The sequence below is a fragment of the Lissotriton vulgaris genome, chromosome 7, assembly GCF_964263255.1.
Source record: "Lissotriton vulgaris chromosome 7, aLisVul1.2, whole genome shotgun sequence".
NCBI classification, from domain to species: Eukaryota; Metazoa; Chordata; class Amphibia; order Caudata; family Salamandridae; genus Lissotriton; species Lissotriton vulgaris.
In genome coordinates, this window is record NC_141695.1 from 1,026,271,064 (window position 1) to 1,026,288,315 (window position 17,252).

The 17,252-nt window shown below is 46.1% G+C and overlaps 1 protein-coding gene across 4 annotated transcripts in view; it reads right to left on the reverse strand.

The window, feature by feature from the left end:
• The window catches only part of RUFY1 (RUN and FYVE domain containing 1), a 717,137-nt gene that overhangs the window by 420,932 nt on the left and 278,953 nt on the right, over positions 1–17,252 (reverse strand). For all 4 annotated transcript variants that reach the window (XM_086931454.1, XM_086931453.1, XM_086931456.1 and 1 more), the window contains one exon: positions 10,963–11,032. In XM_086931454.1, coding sequence (XP_086787580.1) covers positions 10,963–11,032 — 70 coding nt within the window. The remainder of the gene's footprint in view (positions 1–10,962; positions 11,033–17,252) is intronic.

Here is a 17,252-nt window from a genome sequence, read left to right on the forward strand (position 1 = left end):
TGTCTATCAGGGAACCTGCGCTGTCGCTCCCGCATGTCCACTCGGTGCTCTCCGTCTACGAGGAGGTGGCGGGCTTCAAGGTCAATTTCGATAAATCCTACATCCTGAATCTGACCCTGTCGGCAGGGGAGGTACGGCTGACCCGGCCGCTCACCCCACTCGCCTGGGCGTCGGAGTCCTTGCTTTACCTGGGCGTGCGATTGACCCCCTCCGTGCCTGCCCTGTTCCAAGCCAACTTCCCTCCGATGTTCTACTATTAGGGCGGAACTGGAAAGGTGGAAGCCTAAATACATCTCATGGCTGGGCAGGATACACGCTCTTAAAATGGTGCTTCTTCCCAAACTGTTGTACCTCTTTCAGGCTTTGCCTATTCCGATAGGGTTGGATTACTTCCGCAGATTGAAGACTATGATGCTGAAATATGTCTGGCAGGGTGGCCGTGCAAGGCTCCCGTTCTCGGTCCTGCGGCGCCCACGCTTGGAGGGTGGGGTTGGCTTTCCGGACATGCATTTATACTACAAAGCCGCCCAACTGAGGGTCATAGTAGAGTGGTCCCAGCAGCTATCGGAGAAGCACTGGCTCCACATGGATCGGAGTGTTGCGGGTCGCTCCATCTGGGACTTGGCCTGGAAGCCTAAAGCAGACCGGCCAAAAAATGCCTACATTAGCACTCCCACGAGCACGGTATTGAAGGTTTGGGACACGGTGAGCGGTGATGACCGCTGGACCACGTTCCCGTCCCCATTCACCCCGATTCATTTCAACCCGGCTTTTACCCCGGCCCTGGAGGAAGGCCCCTTTGATGCTTGGAGGGAGGGTGGCTGTCGATCCCTCACCCATTTATTCCATGGCGTCGAACCCCTCACTTTCCACAACTGCATGAGGGACTACGGCGTCCTCCCGACAGAACGCTACAGACATCTCCAACTCCTGCATTGGGCGACGTCGCCTGCCGTAGTGGACGCGGCTACCAGACCCTTGTCGAAATTTGAATCCTTCATTCTTCACACCTCCACCATGAAGGGGACGATTTCTTTCCTGTACAAACTACTGTTAGACTCTACCGTGGCGCCGCGCCCGCGTTATCAGGACCACTGGGAAGCCACACTGGGGAGGGACATCTCTACTACTGAATGGCAGGCCTTATGGAGAGATGTGACAACACATAATCACTCTAATGACCTCAGAGAAGCACATATGAAACTCGTCTTTGACTGGTATCTGTATCCCTCTAAATTACACCGTATATTTCCTACTGCTTCAGATAGGTGTTGGCGGGGCTGTGGGATGTTAGGAGACTTTAGCCATATATGGTGGGATTGTCCCGCCATCAAGCCATTCTGGACTGAGATTCTCTCCCACGTAAAGGATATCCTGGGTTACCCGATCCCGGCCACCATGGCCTTTGTTCTACTAGGGCTTAGGGACCCGCTGCTTGAACATCAGACTAGAGCGGATAAGCGAGTTATGTGGTTATGTTTGGGTGCGGCCAAGTTGACTCTGGCAGCTGCGTGGAAGTCCCCGTCTGCCCCAGCTCTTTCCTTGTGGCATGCCCGTTTGTGGCGTCTGTTGAGCATGGAACGCCTCTCTGACATCTTCCTGGGGAAATTTAAAAATTTCATGTACAACTGGGGCTCGCTTGTGAGATTTCTGTCCCGAGGCTTGCCTTCGGCTGTGTGTCCGCCGACACTGCGGTCTCTTCATCTTTTCCAACTCTGAATACGTGAATGTAGGCATGGCACTGTGTGTTTGTTGGTCGCCGCCACCGGGGGGAGGGTGATGTTGGGGAGGGTTGAGGGTGGAGGGATAGTTGGGGTAATCATCTTGTGTTCTTCCTTTCTTTCTTCTCTCTCTCGCTACGATTGGCTATGACTAGGGGGGGCTGCTGGACACTGGACGAACTTGGGCTGGACTGGATGCTGCACTGGGTGGATACTCCCCCGTTGCTTATCGGACTGTTGTCAGCTACCTGTGAACTGTGGAGCCCTGTCGCCCTTCCTTTTTTGCATGCACCCTCCCTATTTCTGCGCCCCCTGTGTGGGGTTGAGTGGCGACATGTCGCCGGTCTTTCTCTCTTTTTCTGACTCCCCTCTTACTGTTCCCACCCCCTTTCCGTTTCAACTGATATTCTGCAAAATAAAAATTTTACAAAAAAAAAATGTGCAAGAGCTGAAAAAACAGTAACATGGAAGGAGGGATGAAAGGGAAAGCTCACCACTACTGAAAGAGGTTCCTTAGGACTGCCTGGCTGACTGCTGTGTCACTCTGCGTTGCAGAATCCAGGAAGTAATGCCTTGTAAACGTATGGTTACTGCTCAAGGTAGCTCCCCTGCAGATCTCCCCGATAGGAACTCCGGCAAAGAGGGCTGTTGAAGAAGAAGTCGCCCTTGTGGAAGGAGCACGGTTTCAACCTTCCAGGGGCTTGCCCGCTGCTCTGTGACAGTACTGGATAGCGTTGGTAATCCAACGAGCAATCCCTTGCTTGGAAAGGGGAAAACCCTTGCGAGGGTCATTAAAGGACACAAACAGTTGAGAAGACTTCCTGAAGTCCTTAGTACGCTGGAGATAGAACGTTAAGCACCTCTGAATATCCAGTGAGTGAAGTGCCTTTTCTACCGGAGTAGCCGGATGAAGGGAAAAAGTTTTAAGTGAATGTCCGAAGGTACTTTAGGTATTAATTTTGAGTTGGTACGCAAAATTACTGTACCTTTTTTGAACTGGAGAAAGGGTTCCTGAATGGTGAGAGCCTGCAATTCCCCCACTTGTCTAGCTGAAGTCACAGCTAGCAGAAGAGCTACCTTCCAGGAGAGGAATTTCAACTCCGCCCTGTGAATAGGTTCGAAAGGAGGCTTCATAAGTTGGGCGAGAACCAAGTTCAGATGCCAAAGGGGAGGACGAGGCTTGACTGGAGGGAAAACTCTGAAATGGCCATTGAGAAATTGCTTAATGATCCTCACCGACCATAGGGACGGGCCTGAAGACGTGCATCTGAAGCAAGAGATTGCTGCAAGATGCACCTTGATGGAAGAGTGAGCCAGCCCCGATTTTGCCAATGATAGAATATATGGAAGAACTTCATGTGGTTCAGACTTAAAAGGATAGACACTGTTTTGCTGGCACCAAATGCAGAAACGGTTCCACTTCAACCTGTATGTCTTGTTGGTACTTGGGGCTTTTGCCTGAGAGAGCACTTCTCTACATTCTGCGGAAAGATTCAGACCAAGAAATTCTCGCTGCTCAGGAGCCATGCCGAGAGCTGTAGAGACTGCGGATCCGGATGCCAGACTTGGCACTGGGACATTGTCAGCAGCGAAGGAATCGGCTGCAGTGGAGGTGGAAGGTCCAGGGAGAGAAGGTGCAGTTCTGTGAACCAAAACGGTCTGGGCCACGCAGGAGCTATCAGAATCATCCTGCGTGGCTCTGTTTTGAGCTTCCTGGGAAGTCTGGGGATCAGAGACATGGGGGGAAAAGCGTAAACAAATGCGCCTGACCAAGCCATCGAAAGCCCATTCCCCAACGATCCCGGATGGTGAAGCCTGCTTCCATAGAACTGGCATTTCTTGTTCTCCAGAGTGGCAAAGAGATCTATGGAAGGCCTGCCCCATCAGCGAAAGGCCTTCTGTAGAGTGCAGTTGTCCAGTTCCCACTCGAGGCTGACCGACTTCAGTCTGCTGAACGTGTCTGAGGCTTTGTTAAGAACACCTAGAAGGTGTTCCGCCTGGAGTGATACCTCCTGCTGGATTGCCCATTCCCAGATTGTCTGACCTTTTTGTGACAATAGTCGAGATCTGGTGCCTCCTTGTTTGTTTATATAATGCATGGTCGCCGTGTGGTCTGCACCTATTAGAATGGCCGACTGCTGTATTTGTGGAAGAAAGGCCTGCAAGGCCAGGCGAATCGCTCTGAGCTCCAGCAGATTGATATGTAAAAGACGATGCTGGGACAGCCAATGGCTGCTTACATGAAGGTCTTGCAACACTGCTCCGCAGCCCTCTAGCAGGGTGTTTGTAGTTATTATGTGTGGAGCAGGGGCGATCCTGAGGGAAAGGCCCTGAGAAATGTTTTTCTTGTTCATCCACCATGACGTACCTCATGGCCTCGGTAACGGAGATCTTGTTGTTGAAGGATCCATCGACCTGGCACCACTGCAAGTCTAACTCTTCCTGGAGTGGACGCATCCGCAACCTGCAGTGAGGAATCAGAGGTATGCAGGAGGAAATAGACCCCAGAAGGGACTTGTAGAGGCGAACTGAAAGTGACTGTCTTTTTAACAACCGGGAGGCCGTGGTCATCAGATTTTCTTGCCTCTCCAAGGTCGGGAAAGCTTTGTTTATGGACGTGTTTAGCATGGCTCCCAGAAATCTGGCTGTTCTGGATGAACGGAGAGAAGACTTCTCTTCGTTGAGCATTAGCCCGAGACTGACAAACAGGCGTGTGCATGCTATGACTGATTCTTGTGCTGCCTGCCTGGTAGGAGCTTTCAGTAACCAGTCATCCAGGTAAGGGAAGACCTGAAGCTTTTGTTTTCAAAGAAAGGCTGCTACCGAAGCTAACACCTTTGTAAAGATCTGTGGAGCAGATCGAAGTCCAAAAGGTAGGACCTTGAACTGAAAATGGCTCTTGGCTACTGTGAAGCAAAGAAACCTCCTGTGAGCAGGGTGTATGGGTACGTGAAAATAAGCGTCCTCTAGATGCAATGTGGCCTTGTAATCTCCTGAGTTGAGAAGTCGAAAAACGTCTGGTGGAGAAACCCTCCGAAAAGATTGTTTGATGAGATAGGGGTTTAGCTCCCTCAGATCTAGAATAGGGCGACAATTTTCTAAAGTCTTCGGGACCAGGAAGAACCGGAGTGGAAAGCCTTTACCTGCTGAGAGATCGGGACCGATTCTATTGCTCCTTTGAGGAGCATTTGATGGAGAGCCAAGGCCAAGGACAGCTGTGTGGGATATCTAATTGAACAAAGGTGATTGCGCTTCCGAGGGGCACACACTGACATCCCCACCATCCAGTTTTTTGGCCTCTTGCAGCTCCGGTGCCCGTACTCCTGTCATTAGTTCCATGTCCCGACGCGTTTTGAGGCCACTCCGCCTCTTCTTCATGGGGTCTAAGTGAGGAAACACGCATAAACACACCCCTGCCAGCAATCGTTTTTATTTGCTTGACAACGCCCATTATGGGCGTGGTTTCTCATTAGCCTGATGGTTAACGTAGTCCTTGGGGTGAGTACAATATTCCTTAAGTAGGTAGCATGCTTCCTCACAATGTTATCCGAAAGTTTAATATTCCTTAAGTAGGAAGGATTCTGAGTAGCAGAGCTGTCTTTGTTGAAATGGAATGTCAACCGGATGGTGGGGATGTCAGTTTGTGCCCCTCGGAAGCGCAAGCACCTTTGTTCAATTAGATATCCCACACAGCTGTCCTTGGCCGTGCGGGGGAGCACCATCTCCGGTTGCAGAGGCAGATACTGCAATGCGGAGAAGCCGTGGTGAAGTACGGGACTTTGCTATGCGGCTCGACATTCCATTGCAACAAAGACAGTTCCGCTACTCAGAATCCTTCCTACTTAAGGAATATCAAACTTTCGGATAATGTTGTGAGGAAGCATGCTACCTACTTAAGGAATATTGTACTCACCCCAAGGACTACTTTAACCATCAGGCTAATGAGAAGCCACTCCCATAATGGGCGTTGTCAAGCAAATAACAAGCATTTGCTATGCAATAGGTCTCGCATTAGGAAAGTGTGAGCTATTGGTATTGTAAATGACACATTTTTTTAATATGTGTTGGCTTTTAAAATATATAAATTATTAGCATTGTTATTCACAAAGCCAATAGTTTACACTTTCCTAATGCGAGTCTTATTGGCTATAGCAATGCTTGTTGGTAGCAAGCAAGGACAGTGCTGTTGTGTAGCTGACTGATGATGTGGTTGGGCTGAGTGATGTGGTGGTGTATTATAGTGATGTGGTGGTGTACCAGAATGATGTGGTGGTGTTCCCTTGGTGGTGTCCCCGAGTGATGTGGTGGTGTCCCCGAGTGATGTGGTGGTGTCCTCAGAGTGATGTGGTGGTGTCCTCAGAGTGATGTGGTGGTGTCCCCGAGTGATGTGGTGGTGTCCCCGAGTGATGTGGTGGTGTCCCCGAGTGATGTGGTGGTGTCCCCGAGTGATGTGGTGGTGTCCCCGAGTGATGTGGTGGTGTTCCTGAGTGTTGGAGGGTGGAGTTGGAGGGTGGAGTTGGAGTTGGAGTGTGGAGTTGGAGGGTGGAGTTGGAGGGTGGAGGGTGGAGGTTGGAGGGAGTTGGAGGGTGGAGTTGGAGGGTGGAGTTGGATTGGAGGGTGGAGTTGGATTGGAGGGTGGAGTTGGATTGGAGGGTGGAGTTGGATTGGAGGGTGGAGTTGGATTGGAGGGTGGAGTTGGATTGGAGGGTGGAGTTGGATTGGAGGGTGGAGTTGGATTGGAGAGTGGAGTTGGATTGGAGGGTGGAGTTGGATTGGAGGGTGGAGTTGGATTGGAGGGTGGAGTTGGAGGGTGGAGCTGGAGGGTGGAATTGGAGGGTGGAGTTGGAGGGTGGAGTTGGAGGGTGGAGTTGGAGGGTGGATTTGGAGTCAGAGGGTGGATTTGGAGTCGGAGGGTGGATTTGGAGTTGGAGGGTGGAGTTGGAGGGTGGAGTTGGAGGGTGGTGTTGGAGGGTGTATTTGGAGTTGGAGGGTGTATTTGGAGTTGGAGGGTGTATTTGGAGTTGGAGGGTGTATTTGGAGTTGGAGGGTGGATTTATATAGTGTTTACTGCTCTTGGTCGATCTGTTGAATTCATTTACACCGAGTAGCACGCTACTCTGGAACCCACGTTTACTGCCTAATCTAGTTGTTATTAATTATTGCTTGCTATTTGGGGTTAGTTATGTGCTCCCAAGAAAATCATTCTATACATTTGCTCCAGTTTCATTGTGGTAGATTAGCTTAAAAGCACACACTTTGGCATCCACACAATTTTCCCCTGAGGCCCCAGCTCAGGTGTGTTTTGCCCTCATACTCAACCCTCTAAAAGGGCCACAGGTGGTCAATGGAGCTGGAATGGCATCAGATACTGGAAACAATTGACACCCTCTAAAAAAAACAATAACGTCTCGAAAACAAATAAAGTTTGCAGATGCTTTGAATTCACTTTTGAGCAAGTTCTAGAGTTTTTTTTAATCACCTGTAGCCTGAGAGATATAGCAGGGCTCGGTCTCTGGGGCTTGTTTGGGGCTGGGGGTGCGGGACGTGGTGTATGGGGGCCTTACCCCACCCAGGTCTGTCAATTGTTTAACATATTCATGCCGTCCCAATGCAATGACTCCGGGCCTCATTGAAGGCTTGGAAATCAAAGGGCTCGCCAGGGCAGCATCACCTCCTCAAAGGAATCCTTTTATATGGAAATTGGGTCATTGGGCAGATGGAAAACAGCAGGAGAGAGTGCCAGAAGGAGCTGGGGAGCAGGGGCCTACGGGGAGGGGCGCTGGCCACACCAGAGTGGCTGGGAGACTGGCAGGAATGGGGTCTGAGCCGTGGGGCGCATGTATTGATGCTGTGTAATTAGCGCCTTCTCTGCTGCGAGGCTCTGGAGCACTATTAGAGGCGTTCGTAATTGAGTCTGGGCGATCTAGGCAAGAGAGAGACAGGGAGAGAGAGAGGGGAGCTGAGGTTAAAGAGAGAGAAAGAAAGAAGGACAGAGAGCGAAAGGGGAGAGAGAAAAAGAGAGGGAATGAGAGTAAGAAAAGGAGAGAGCCGAGGATATTGGAAAGAGAATGCGGGGAGAAAGAGGGGGAGAGGAAGGATGAGAGAAAAAGAGAGAACGCTGGATTGACAGGGGGTTTGTGGTACAGTCAGGAGTTCAAAGTAAAGATTTTAAAAGGAATACATACACATGAACGAGGCACGAAGGCTGGGGAGCAGGGGATCATATGAATTAATCTAATTGGCTAAAGAGAAGATGCAAAAAATAAGTTAAAAGGGAGAAAGCAAGAAGGAATAAAAGTGGATTAAAAGGGTTGCAATTTCAATTAGCAGGCAATGCAAAAATAGAGGAAAAGGTGTAACAAAAAGAAGGTAAAAGAAAAAGACAATAAGCATACAAATAAAGTAGACAAATTAATGCAAAATGATTAGGAATTAAAAGTGGATAAAAGAGGGAATTAATGAGATGATGAAGGGGGTGAGCGAATAAAGGTGGAATGCAAGCAGCCTATGAAATGAGATTCCAATAAAAGAGGACTGTGGGAATGAATTAACTGTTGGATAAAAGATAGAACTAAAAAAACAGTCATGTGTTTTCTCTTGTACTTGTAAAATGTGCGCACTCGCTGACATTAGCTCTCTGTGACAAGGATCATTTTCCACCGCTGCACAAACCGGAAAGAGTGACTCAGAATCCCTCATTTTGAAGCTGACAAAGGAGCCTGTATGATTGTAGACGGCAATCAACGGACATCAAGCCAAGTTGCCGTGAATTGCTTTTGAAGGACAGGCAGCGCTGGGAGGAGGGCTGATTCTGCGGAGCGCGTGAAGTGGCAGAGGGGGGCGGGGTAGAGCATTCCTTTGAAGTCTGAAGCTCTCGGCATTGCTGTGGCGGGTCTGATGCGATGATGCGAGGCGGCTAGGGGAGCAAATGGCAAGCGCATGCACGGGAACATGCACTGTGAGTAATCCGCCTGCCGAAGCCCTTGGTCAAGAGTTTGTTTCAACTGCTCTAAACTTGCCTATTAATCCCTGCGGGATATAATAGGCGAGCCCTAAAAACGATTGCTGGCAGGGGTGTGTTTATGCGTATTTCCTCACTTAGACCCCATGAAGAAGAGGCGGAGTGGCCTTGAAACGTGTCGGGACATGGAAATAATGACAGGAGTACGGGCACCGGAGCTGCAAGAGGCCAAAAAAAAGGATGGTGGGGATGTAAGTGTGTGCCCCTCAGAAGCGCTAGCACCTTTGTTCAATTATATATTGATAAATACAAAAATGTATATGTATTTATATTGTTGATATACAAGTTTTTATAAATACATGCCTTTAGCACGGATGCCTTTACCACAAATATGTAAGTATTTTACAGATAAAAATCAACCCATATATATTCAAAAAGGGTTTATACATACTTGTTAAATACTTACAATTTCGTGGTAAAGGCATTTACTGTAAAGCCATATTCGTTGTAAAAGCCTTTAGCTGTAAAGGTATTTTTGTTAAAATGCTTTTGTTGTAAAGACATTTGTTAGTGGAGGGGGTAGATCAACCACTTGGTGCCTGCTTCCCACCCCCGCTTTATGCTCCCTATTTCTTTCTTCCCTTTGGTGCATGCTGGGTCCATCCCCTCTTATGTTGCTAGACGACTCCTACATATAAAGCAACATTCACACATCTTCCCTGTGTTGAAGGTCCTACACTGGTTAACAGTTGCCAGAAGATCCACCTTCAAGCTGCTTTGTGTCACATACCAAGAAATACATCGCAAAGGACCAATTTTCCTCAGGAAGAAAATCTACAAATACATACGAAAAAGGAACCTATGCTAAAGAAATGGCTTCCTGCCACAGTGATAGAACATACAAGAAAAAAACAATGGCTGGAACATCCTTCTCTGTTCAAGCAGCCAATTTATGAAATTTACTACCCACGCACACAAGACCCATCAACAACCATCTTCCGTTCAGAATATTAGTCAAAAGCTGGCTCTTCCAGAAATAACAACTATAGTCACAACACAACAGTGTACCAACAACAGTATTCACAGACATGACAAACTATGCTTCTCACGTCATAGAGATGAAGTTGTCATTATATATGTGTCATTGTACAGTGAACTATACTTCATGTTATAAGCAGATATGTTTATATAAAGGAAAAAATGTATGTCACAGCACAAGATACATGCGTATATATAATACAATGCCATAACTGCTGCTTCATTGTACATATAGGTGCATATATGCTTGCTACCGAAACTTTAAGAAATGTCATGAGAATTTTGCATACTTCATCACTAGATAAATGTGTACATTCGACCATGTAAATATTGCTGTTTCTATGCAAGATATTTATATAGAGCCGTTTTCTTCAGCCAATAAATCCTTACCAAGTGTGACTGACTGACTCTCACACAAACCTCCTTTAAACCTTAGTCCCATACCTTCTTTCTCCGACTCCTCCCAAACCTTTCTGACTACTATGAACCTCCAAACGTCTTTCTAAAACGTTTACCCCCTTACTTCCCCTTTCAAATCCATTCCCATCATCGTATCCCTACTCTAAACTCTAATAAACACTGAAGAATTTCAAGAGCACAAACCTAACACAACTAATAGAAAAAACTATTAACCTCTAATCTTGGGTACCAGGGTATCATGCTACTCGCTGCAAATCACTTCAATGCCGCATGAGGAGTAGTAGGCACAAAATAAATACCATTTACAATTATCCTCTCTCTAGGACTCATATGTCACACATGGCTCTCCACAAAGTACTCCAGTTCCTCTAAATCAAGAATGTACTTCTACTTCTATTGGACTGCTATTATTGATATTTGCCATCTCCATAAAAATAACCCCTTCTTACCAACTGACTGTTCAGTATTACTTGCTTTCATCTACCTGCTGTGGCAAGACTGTGCCTAACTGCCCACCCCAGCACATACTCTATAATCCCCCAAGTCTGAGCCTACATCATACATAGTAATTGAGGAACAGATAACACTATATTGATCAGGATCACATATAATTATACTTTTATAAATCAGGAAGCAATTAATACTTACTTGGGGCTATGTTCTATATCCAGATGAACGACTACCCCAGAAATCAACTATGTTTATATAATCATGTATAATCTTATACTTTTTAAAATCAACATGATTTAAACAAATTGAGACATTCTTGTAATCCAGAATTTCACAAACAAATACTTTAACAAAGACAAATTATTTGCAAACCTCCTCCTGCAATTTTGAGTTGGTCCTCTCTAAATTATCTATCTTCAATTGGAGATCACCAACAGTGCAACTGTAAAAACAAAATTTAGAAAGAATGGTAATTTAGAGAAATGAAGTTAACTCCTTATATCCAGTAGCATATTTTACAACACGTTTGTTCAGAGAGCTCAGATAATTTTGAGACGATAAGAAAGACCATCTGCAATGGATTACAACCATCAAAGCAACATATTACAACTGAGAAGGAGATGGAAGAAAAGTTTAGTTCCAAGTAAAAGTGCAAAAGGAACAGCATGCTCCAGAAATTTCAACTGATAAAGGGAATGTAAGGATTTTTATTTTTTATCTTTACGTGAGAATGGTACCACTGGCTGCAAAGAGCACCACGGAAAGCCAACAAAATAAACACCCAAAATAAAACGGAAGAGGAAAAAGTCACCTGACTCCTCTTTACGGCTGTAGCCAAATATTGCAACACAATAGTGAGTGATTGAATAATTAAGGAAAGAAGGGTATACAGAGTAAATATAGAGTGCTAAGAGAATTCTAAGCAATGTTTTAGATCCATCATTTAATCTTTCAAACTATTTGTTTTTAGGTTGAGCCTAGCGGCAGCACGCATACACATACGCTCGTGGCTCTGCGAGGCATGCTGTATTAGGGTATGCACTATAGGCCCTGCCCACTCTCCGCCCAATATTTTTTTAATTGGCTTGTGCCATTGTCCTTCGTGAACGCTGGCTTCCGATTCATTATGAGGCTTGTTAGTCCCTCCTTGGTACGGCCTTGTCTCCTTTAGTGACTGCCCATAAGAACTGGACCTTTTACTGGTGTTGTGACATGCTTCGCTTTGTAAGTTGACCACTATTTTCCTTAATGCTCTTCCCCTATTCCACACATGACATCGCAGCAAGCCTACTACTGTATTTAAATTACTTAGCGGTCGGCTTTAACTATAGCGGCCACACATATTCACTTATTTAATTTACAGCACAGTCCGCTTTCAGTTTAGCTGCTGCACTCATTTATTTATTTAATTAATTGTGTGCGCCACTTTCACTCAAGCAGCCAACCACAACGCTTCTTAATGAATTATTTTTACTTTGTGTGAAATCGCACCATATGCGCTTTCACTTTAATTTAGTCCATGCACCTTTGTTTAGACGCTGCTCACTGTAACCCGAATACCGTGAGCAGCGTCTAAATAAATGGACGTGGCCAACTTTAAAGTGCTCTTGCATTTGCGAGAGTTTGAGCTATTGGCATTAAAAATAACAATGCCTTGTTTGGTTTAAAACACATAAATAAAAGGCATTGTCATTTACAATACCAATTGATTAAAAGCTCGCAAAAGCGAGACCTATTGCACTGAAAATGCTTGTCCCCCTAAAGTACACATGTGATGGTCATCCTAGACGTGCCAATTAAGCTTCAAAGGCAATTACATGCCCTAGTTGACTGTTGTACAGTAAGCACCAGCACACATAATATAAACAATAGCGATGTGATTGAGTTTTGGGAAGGCAAATTAAAAGAAAATTACATAGTACAACACTTGACCGTATGTTGTATGTGGTGAAACAACTGCGGAAAGTATTTGATTATCAGTATTTTTGTGATATTTTTGTCTCAAAGTTTAAATTGGAAAGCTCCCGGGGAGGCTGTGGCTACGATAGCAATTGTGGCTGCAGGCACACTTTTTAGATGTATTTATCTGTATGGTAGCTCTTCTACAGTATCACTTATTAAAGCTTTTACAACATGTAGAGCATTTGGTTCTATGTGCTAATACAATACATTTGCTGAATCACAACACTATGCTCTATAGCCTGGAGGAGAAATGGATGACATATATTCTATCTCTCTCTAAATCATAAGTGATGCCGCAGGTTTAGAATTTGGTTTAGCATCAATTAAATGTGCATGGGAGAAGCCCTTGTGCTAAACATATTGTTTTTCTGACAGTCGATCCAGAGCGAACAACTGCACTTTTGTGCTTTCAAAAATGAAGTTTGGGTCAATCAACATGAACTAAGGCCAAACAAATGGGGTGTGCTATGGTCAACGGAAATAAAGAAGTAGATCCCACCAATAACAATATGGGAGGAGTTGTATACATACATATTGTCCCACCAAAGTACCTCATCAATGGGACAGTTTACAACTCTATATGGCTAACTGACCTAACAACAGACCTAATTTATTCTCTTGGGTCGTTCATTTATGCTAACATGCTAGGCAAGGTGTAGACTCAGCCCAAATGTCATTGCCATAATATTCCCTCCAAAGACCCCATATCTTTCCAAACTTTCAAGGGCAATCCCTACTTACAGTACACCACTAGTCCTGTCTCCAAGCAGTGATCCAATCCTGGGCTCTAATTTGCCCACGCTGGACTCAGTGAGCTCCTCCAATTACACCTGATATCTTTTTACCAATCATTCATTCCAGGGCACAGAGGAGAAGTTTGTTCCAGGTAAGATCATTGTTTGTAATGCCCAGAATCAAACATTGTAGGGTCTAATGAAACACAAACCCCACCCCCAAAACCCCAGAGAGCTGGTCTGCAACCTCCCTCCTCCAGAAGGTCTAATGGCTACAATTGCAAATTGTGAGCAAAAATTGCCTCCTCCCGCTCCACACTTGAGGCATGTGGTGTGAAATTCCAGAAAATTTTCGTCACTACACTATTACTTAGCAAAAAGACTAAGACAGCCCCTACTGAGATTTTGACTGGATTTATTGCCAAGAATGTTTCAAAGGAAATGTGGCTATAGGAGTATTATCAGTGATCTCTCCTGCATGAACCAAAAGCATTCCCTACAACATATGTACCTAATTTACCATATTTCTTCTCTTGAGAGAAAAGGTTTGTTGTGGACTTACCTACGCGGTTCGGGTATTCTAACAGCTAAAGCTGTATTTAACCTGTGCACATCTATGAAGAAAGTAGATTCTCCAAGTTTGGGAGGACAGACTCGGAATTTCATTAAAGACACGGAGGCTAGAATACATTTTTTGATAACCAATTTTATTGATTTTAGGTTGCAACAAAGATAACAGCACCATTCAAGAGTACAGTGTGAAAGACAAGGCAAGGACGAAAACACATCACGGTGGCATATAGAGGTAGACATACATAGGGAAGATATCGGCATATCCACTCCAGTCCCGGACAGCACATCAATCCCCTCTAGTCGTCTATCACTGCGACCCACTAGCCCCACATCCGACGAAACTTCTTGGGACAACCTCTGGTCGCATATAGAAGCCGTTCCTGTGTGGCACACCAGTCCACTCCCCTGCGCCAGCGTGCCAATGTAGGTGAAGTAGTATTCAGCCAGTGAGCTGCAATGTCTCTCTTGGCCAGCACCAGCGCTGTATTAAGAAAGAGCTTCCCAGCCCTGGTACCATCCAGCCACTCTGTGATGCCCAAAAGTACTTTCATAGGGTCAAGGGGAACCTCCCAGCCCAGGACCTCAGTGAGCTCTCCGGTCACGGATTCACAATACCTATGGATCGCAGGACAAAGCCATGCCATTTGATAAAAATCTGCCTGGGTGAGATGGCAGCGGGGACAGCAAGCATCAGGCCAAAGGCACAGCGGTGTAAGATAGGCAGCACGAAGGAAGTATATTTGGACTAGCCGAAGCCTTGCTGAGGCTGCAATTATTTTGGGAGGTGTCAAGGAGTCTCTCCAGTCAGCATCCTCCAGGGCCCCAAGCCAACCCTCCCACTTGTCCCGGAGTCGAGATAGTGAGTGTGGGGTATTGTTTGTAAGAGAGCGATAGATGAGATTCCTCCTTTCCCCAGATTACCAGTCATGGCCTGAGCTTCAGGTGGGCTATATTAAGGTAAGGAAGTGCCCTCTGATATATAGGAGTGGAGGGCATGGCTTATCTGCAGATATCTGAAGAACTGGGAAGAGTGGAGGGAGAACCGGGCATGTAAATCCTGGAAGGAGCGCAAGTGGGTCCCACTTCAGACATCACCCAATAGGGAAATCCCAATGAGATCCCAGGGTCGGAATCCCGAAAGAGTAGCAACCTCCCAGAGTCTAGTGCCACACCACAAGGGGGTATACTGGGTCAATTTGTCCAACCAGCAGGTAAGGCGCAAGGAGACCTGCCAGGCTAAGAGTACTCCATGTGTGACCTCAAGGAGAGCTTGGGAAACAGCATCCCCATGATATTAGACAGACCCAGAGTGTGCAGCTCCAGACGGTACGCCGGGTCGGACCAGCCGCCATTAAACGAGTCGTGAACGGTAAGGAGCCGAGTCCCTAAATAATAAAGATATAGGCTTGTCATCCCAAGACCTCCGTCAAAGGGCGGGATCCGGCATTGGGCCAGGGCCAGCCTGGGCCTCCGCCCTCCCCATAAAAACTTAATGGCCAAACAGTCTATCTCACGAAACCAAGATCTGGAGAAGGAGAGGAGCAATGTTCTGGAGCATGTAACGGAGGCTAGAATTATACATAAGTCTTTAATTGCCACTCCACTGCAAAACTTCCAAGAAAACAATAACCACACCTAAAATTCCAGAACTAGTATGTCACTAAAGTCTATACAAGTCTCAGCCCAGCAGCCAGCTTCCTCTCTACAGCTGCTCCGTTGCAAACAAATCCTGAGTCATACTTGAAAATAGCCAAATTGTTTATCAAACAGCGCACTACACATAACTCACATAACTTCTGATGGTTAATGAACCTTGGATAGAAAATCGAAGACAGTCTTAGCATGTCTTGTAATTTGAAACGGTATTCCATCTGGGTTATATACCCTATTACTTACCTAACAAGCTCTATCATCTGAAGCTCTCCAGAAATTAAACATAGCAATGTTGCCAACTTACAAGACAGCTGTCCTAAAGATAAATACTTATTGGCAGGCCAACTCGCCAATAACTGAAATATCAAATTTATGTCCCACAAAAATTATACCTTCTCCTAGTTGGTCTCTGTAACTTAATGCATTTCATTACTCTACAAATTAAAGAATCTTGTCTGCCCTCATTACGGCCCTTGACCTCTTTTCCAATGTCCTCTAAATCTACAATTTTACAAAATCAGCCACATGAGCCATAGGCCACCAATCTGATCATGCCTGGACTAAACATGGCCATGCCCTGAGGATCCTTCACAATCCCTTTCTCCTTCCTTAACATCTCTATTTTATCATCCCCAAACACTTTACCAGGAGATCGGGACCAGGGGTAGACGAAGAAGGAGGGAGGCGTAGCAACTTAGACCGCCTACTCCGAGGATTACCTCTAAACGACTTCTACAGTGGACGCGCGGTCGGTCAACGAAAATACTTCAATGACTGTGACATCCGCTCTGCAATGAGCTTCATGTGTTCTCTTCCCGCCTTTGGTCGGAGGGGACGATAACAGTCACACTTGTTGACGTCACATTTGGAAGACGACGTGACTACAGTGTCACTCGACGCCCTCTACCAACGTGCAGAGGTACAGCTGAAAAAATTTCCAGATCCAGTCTGGCGCCTGGGGAGGATTATACGCAATGGAATCTGTGGCCGGATGTCTATCAGATAGACCTTATTAAGCAGGTTTCTAGGCCTTCATAGGGGCCAAATTAAACTTGCAGCCAATCAGCATCAACCAGGGAAATGATTAATAGGTAAGATGAAAAGAGAGCCAGTCAGTTGTTGACTGAATGACATACTGACTATTCTTTTTTTGTGTGATTTTAACATAATACTCTATTGAGCAATAAAAGCAGAGTATTCCATCCGTATTACAAAACATGACAGGATTAAACAGGTTACCGATTCAGCAAAAATGACTTCGCAATTTACAGTTCGGCACGAGGAACCAGCCCGTTCCATGGCCATCTCCACCGTTGGAGAATCACAGAGTTCGCCCCGGTATTTGTTCCAATGACCCATTTCTTGTCCCACTTTGCAGGGCAGCCTCTCAGTTTATATACTGTTCTCTCAGCCAGCATGCTGCGGTCCATTTCAGCCACCCATCCCACCACCAGTGGCTTTGTCGGAACACCCCAATTCATTGCAATGGAACGCTTAACCAGTAGGAAACCCAAAGCCGCCCACTGTAACTCTGATTTGTTCAGGTCCGTAGCCCCCCATATGTTGAGGATATTTACTTTTTTTGACATTGGAATAGATTTCCCCAGGGCGGCTCCCATTTTCTGAGCTGTTCCCCTCCAAAAATGATGTATCACTGGACAGTCCCATAGGACCTGGAAGAAGGTGCCAATGTTGCCACAGCCCCTAAGGCATAACTCATCTGCACATCTCCCCAGTCTA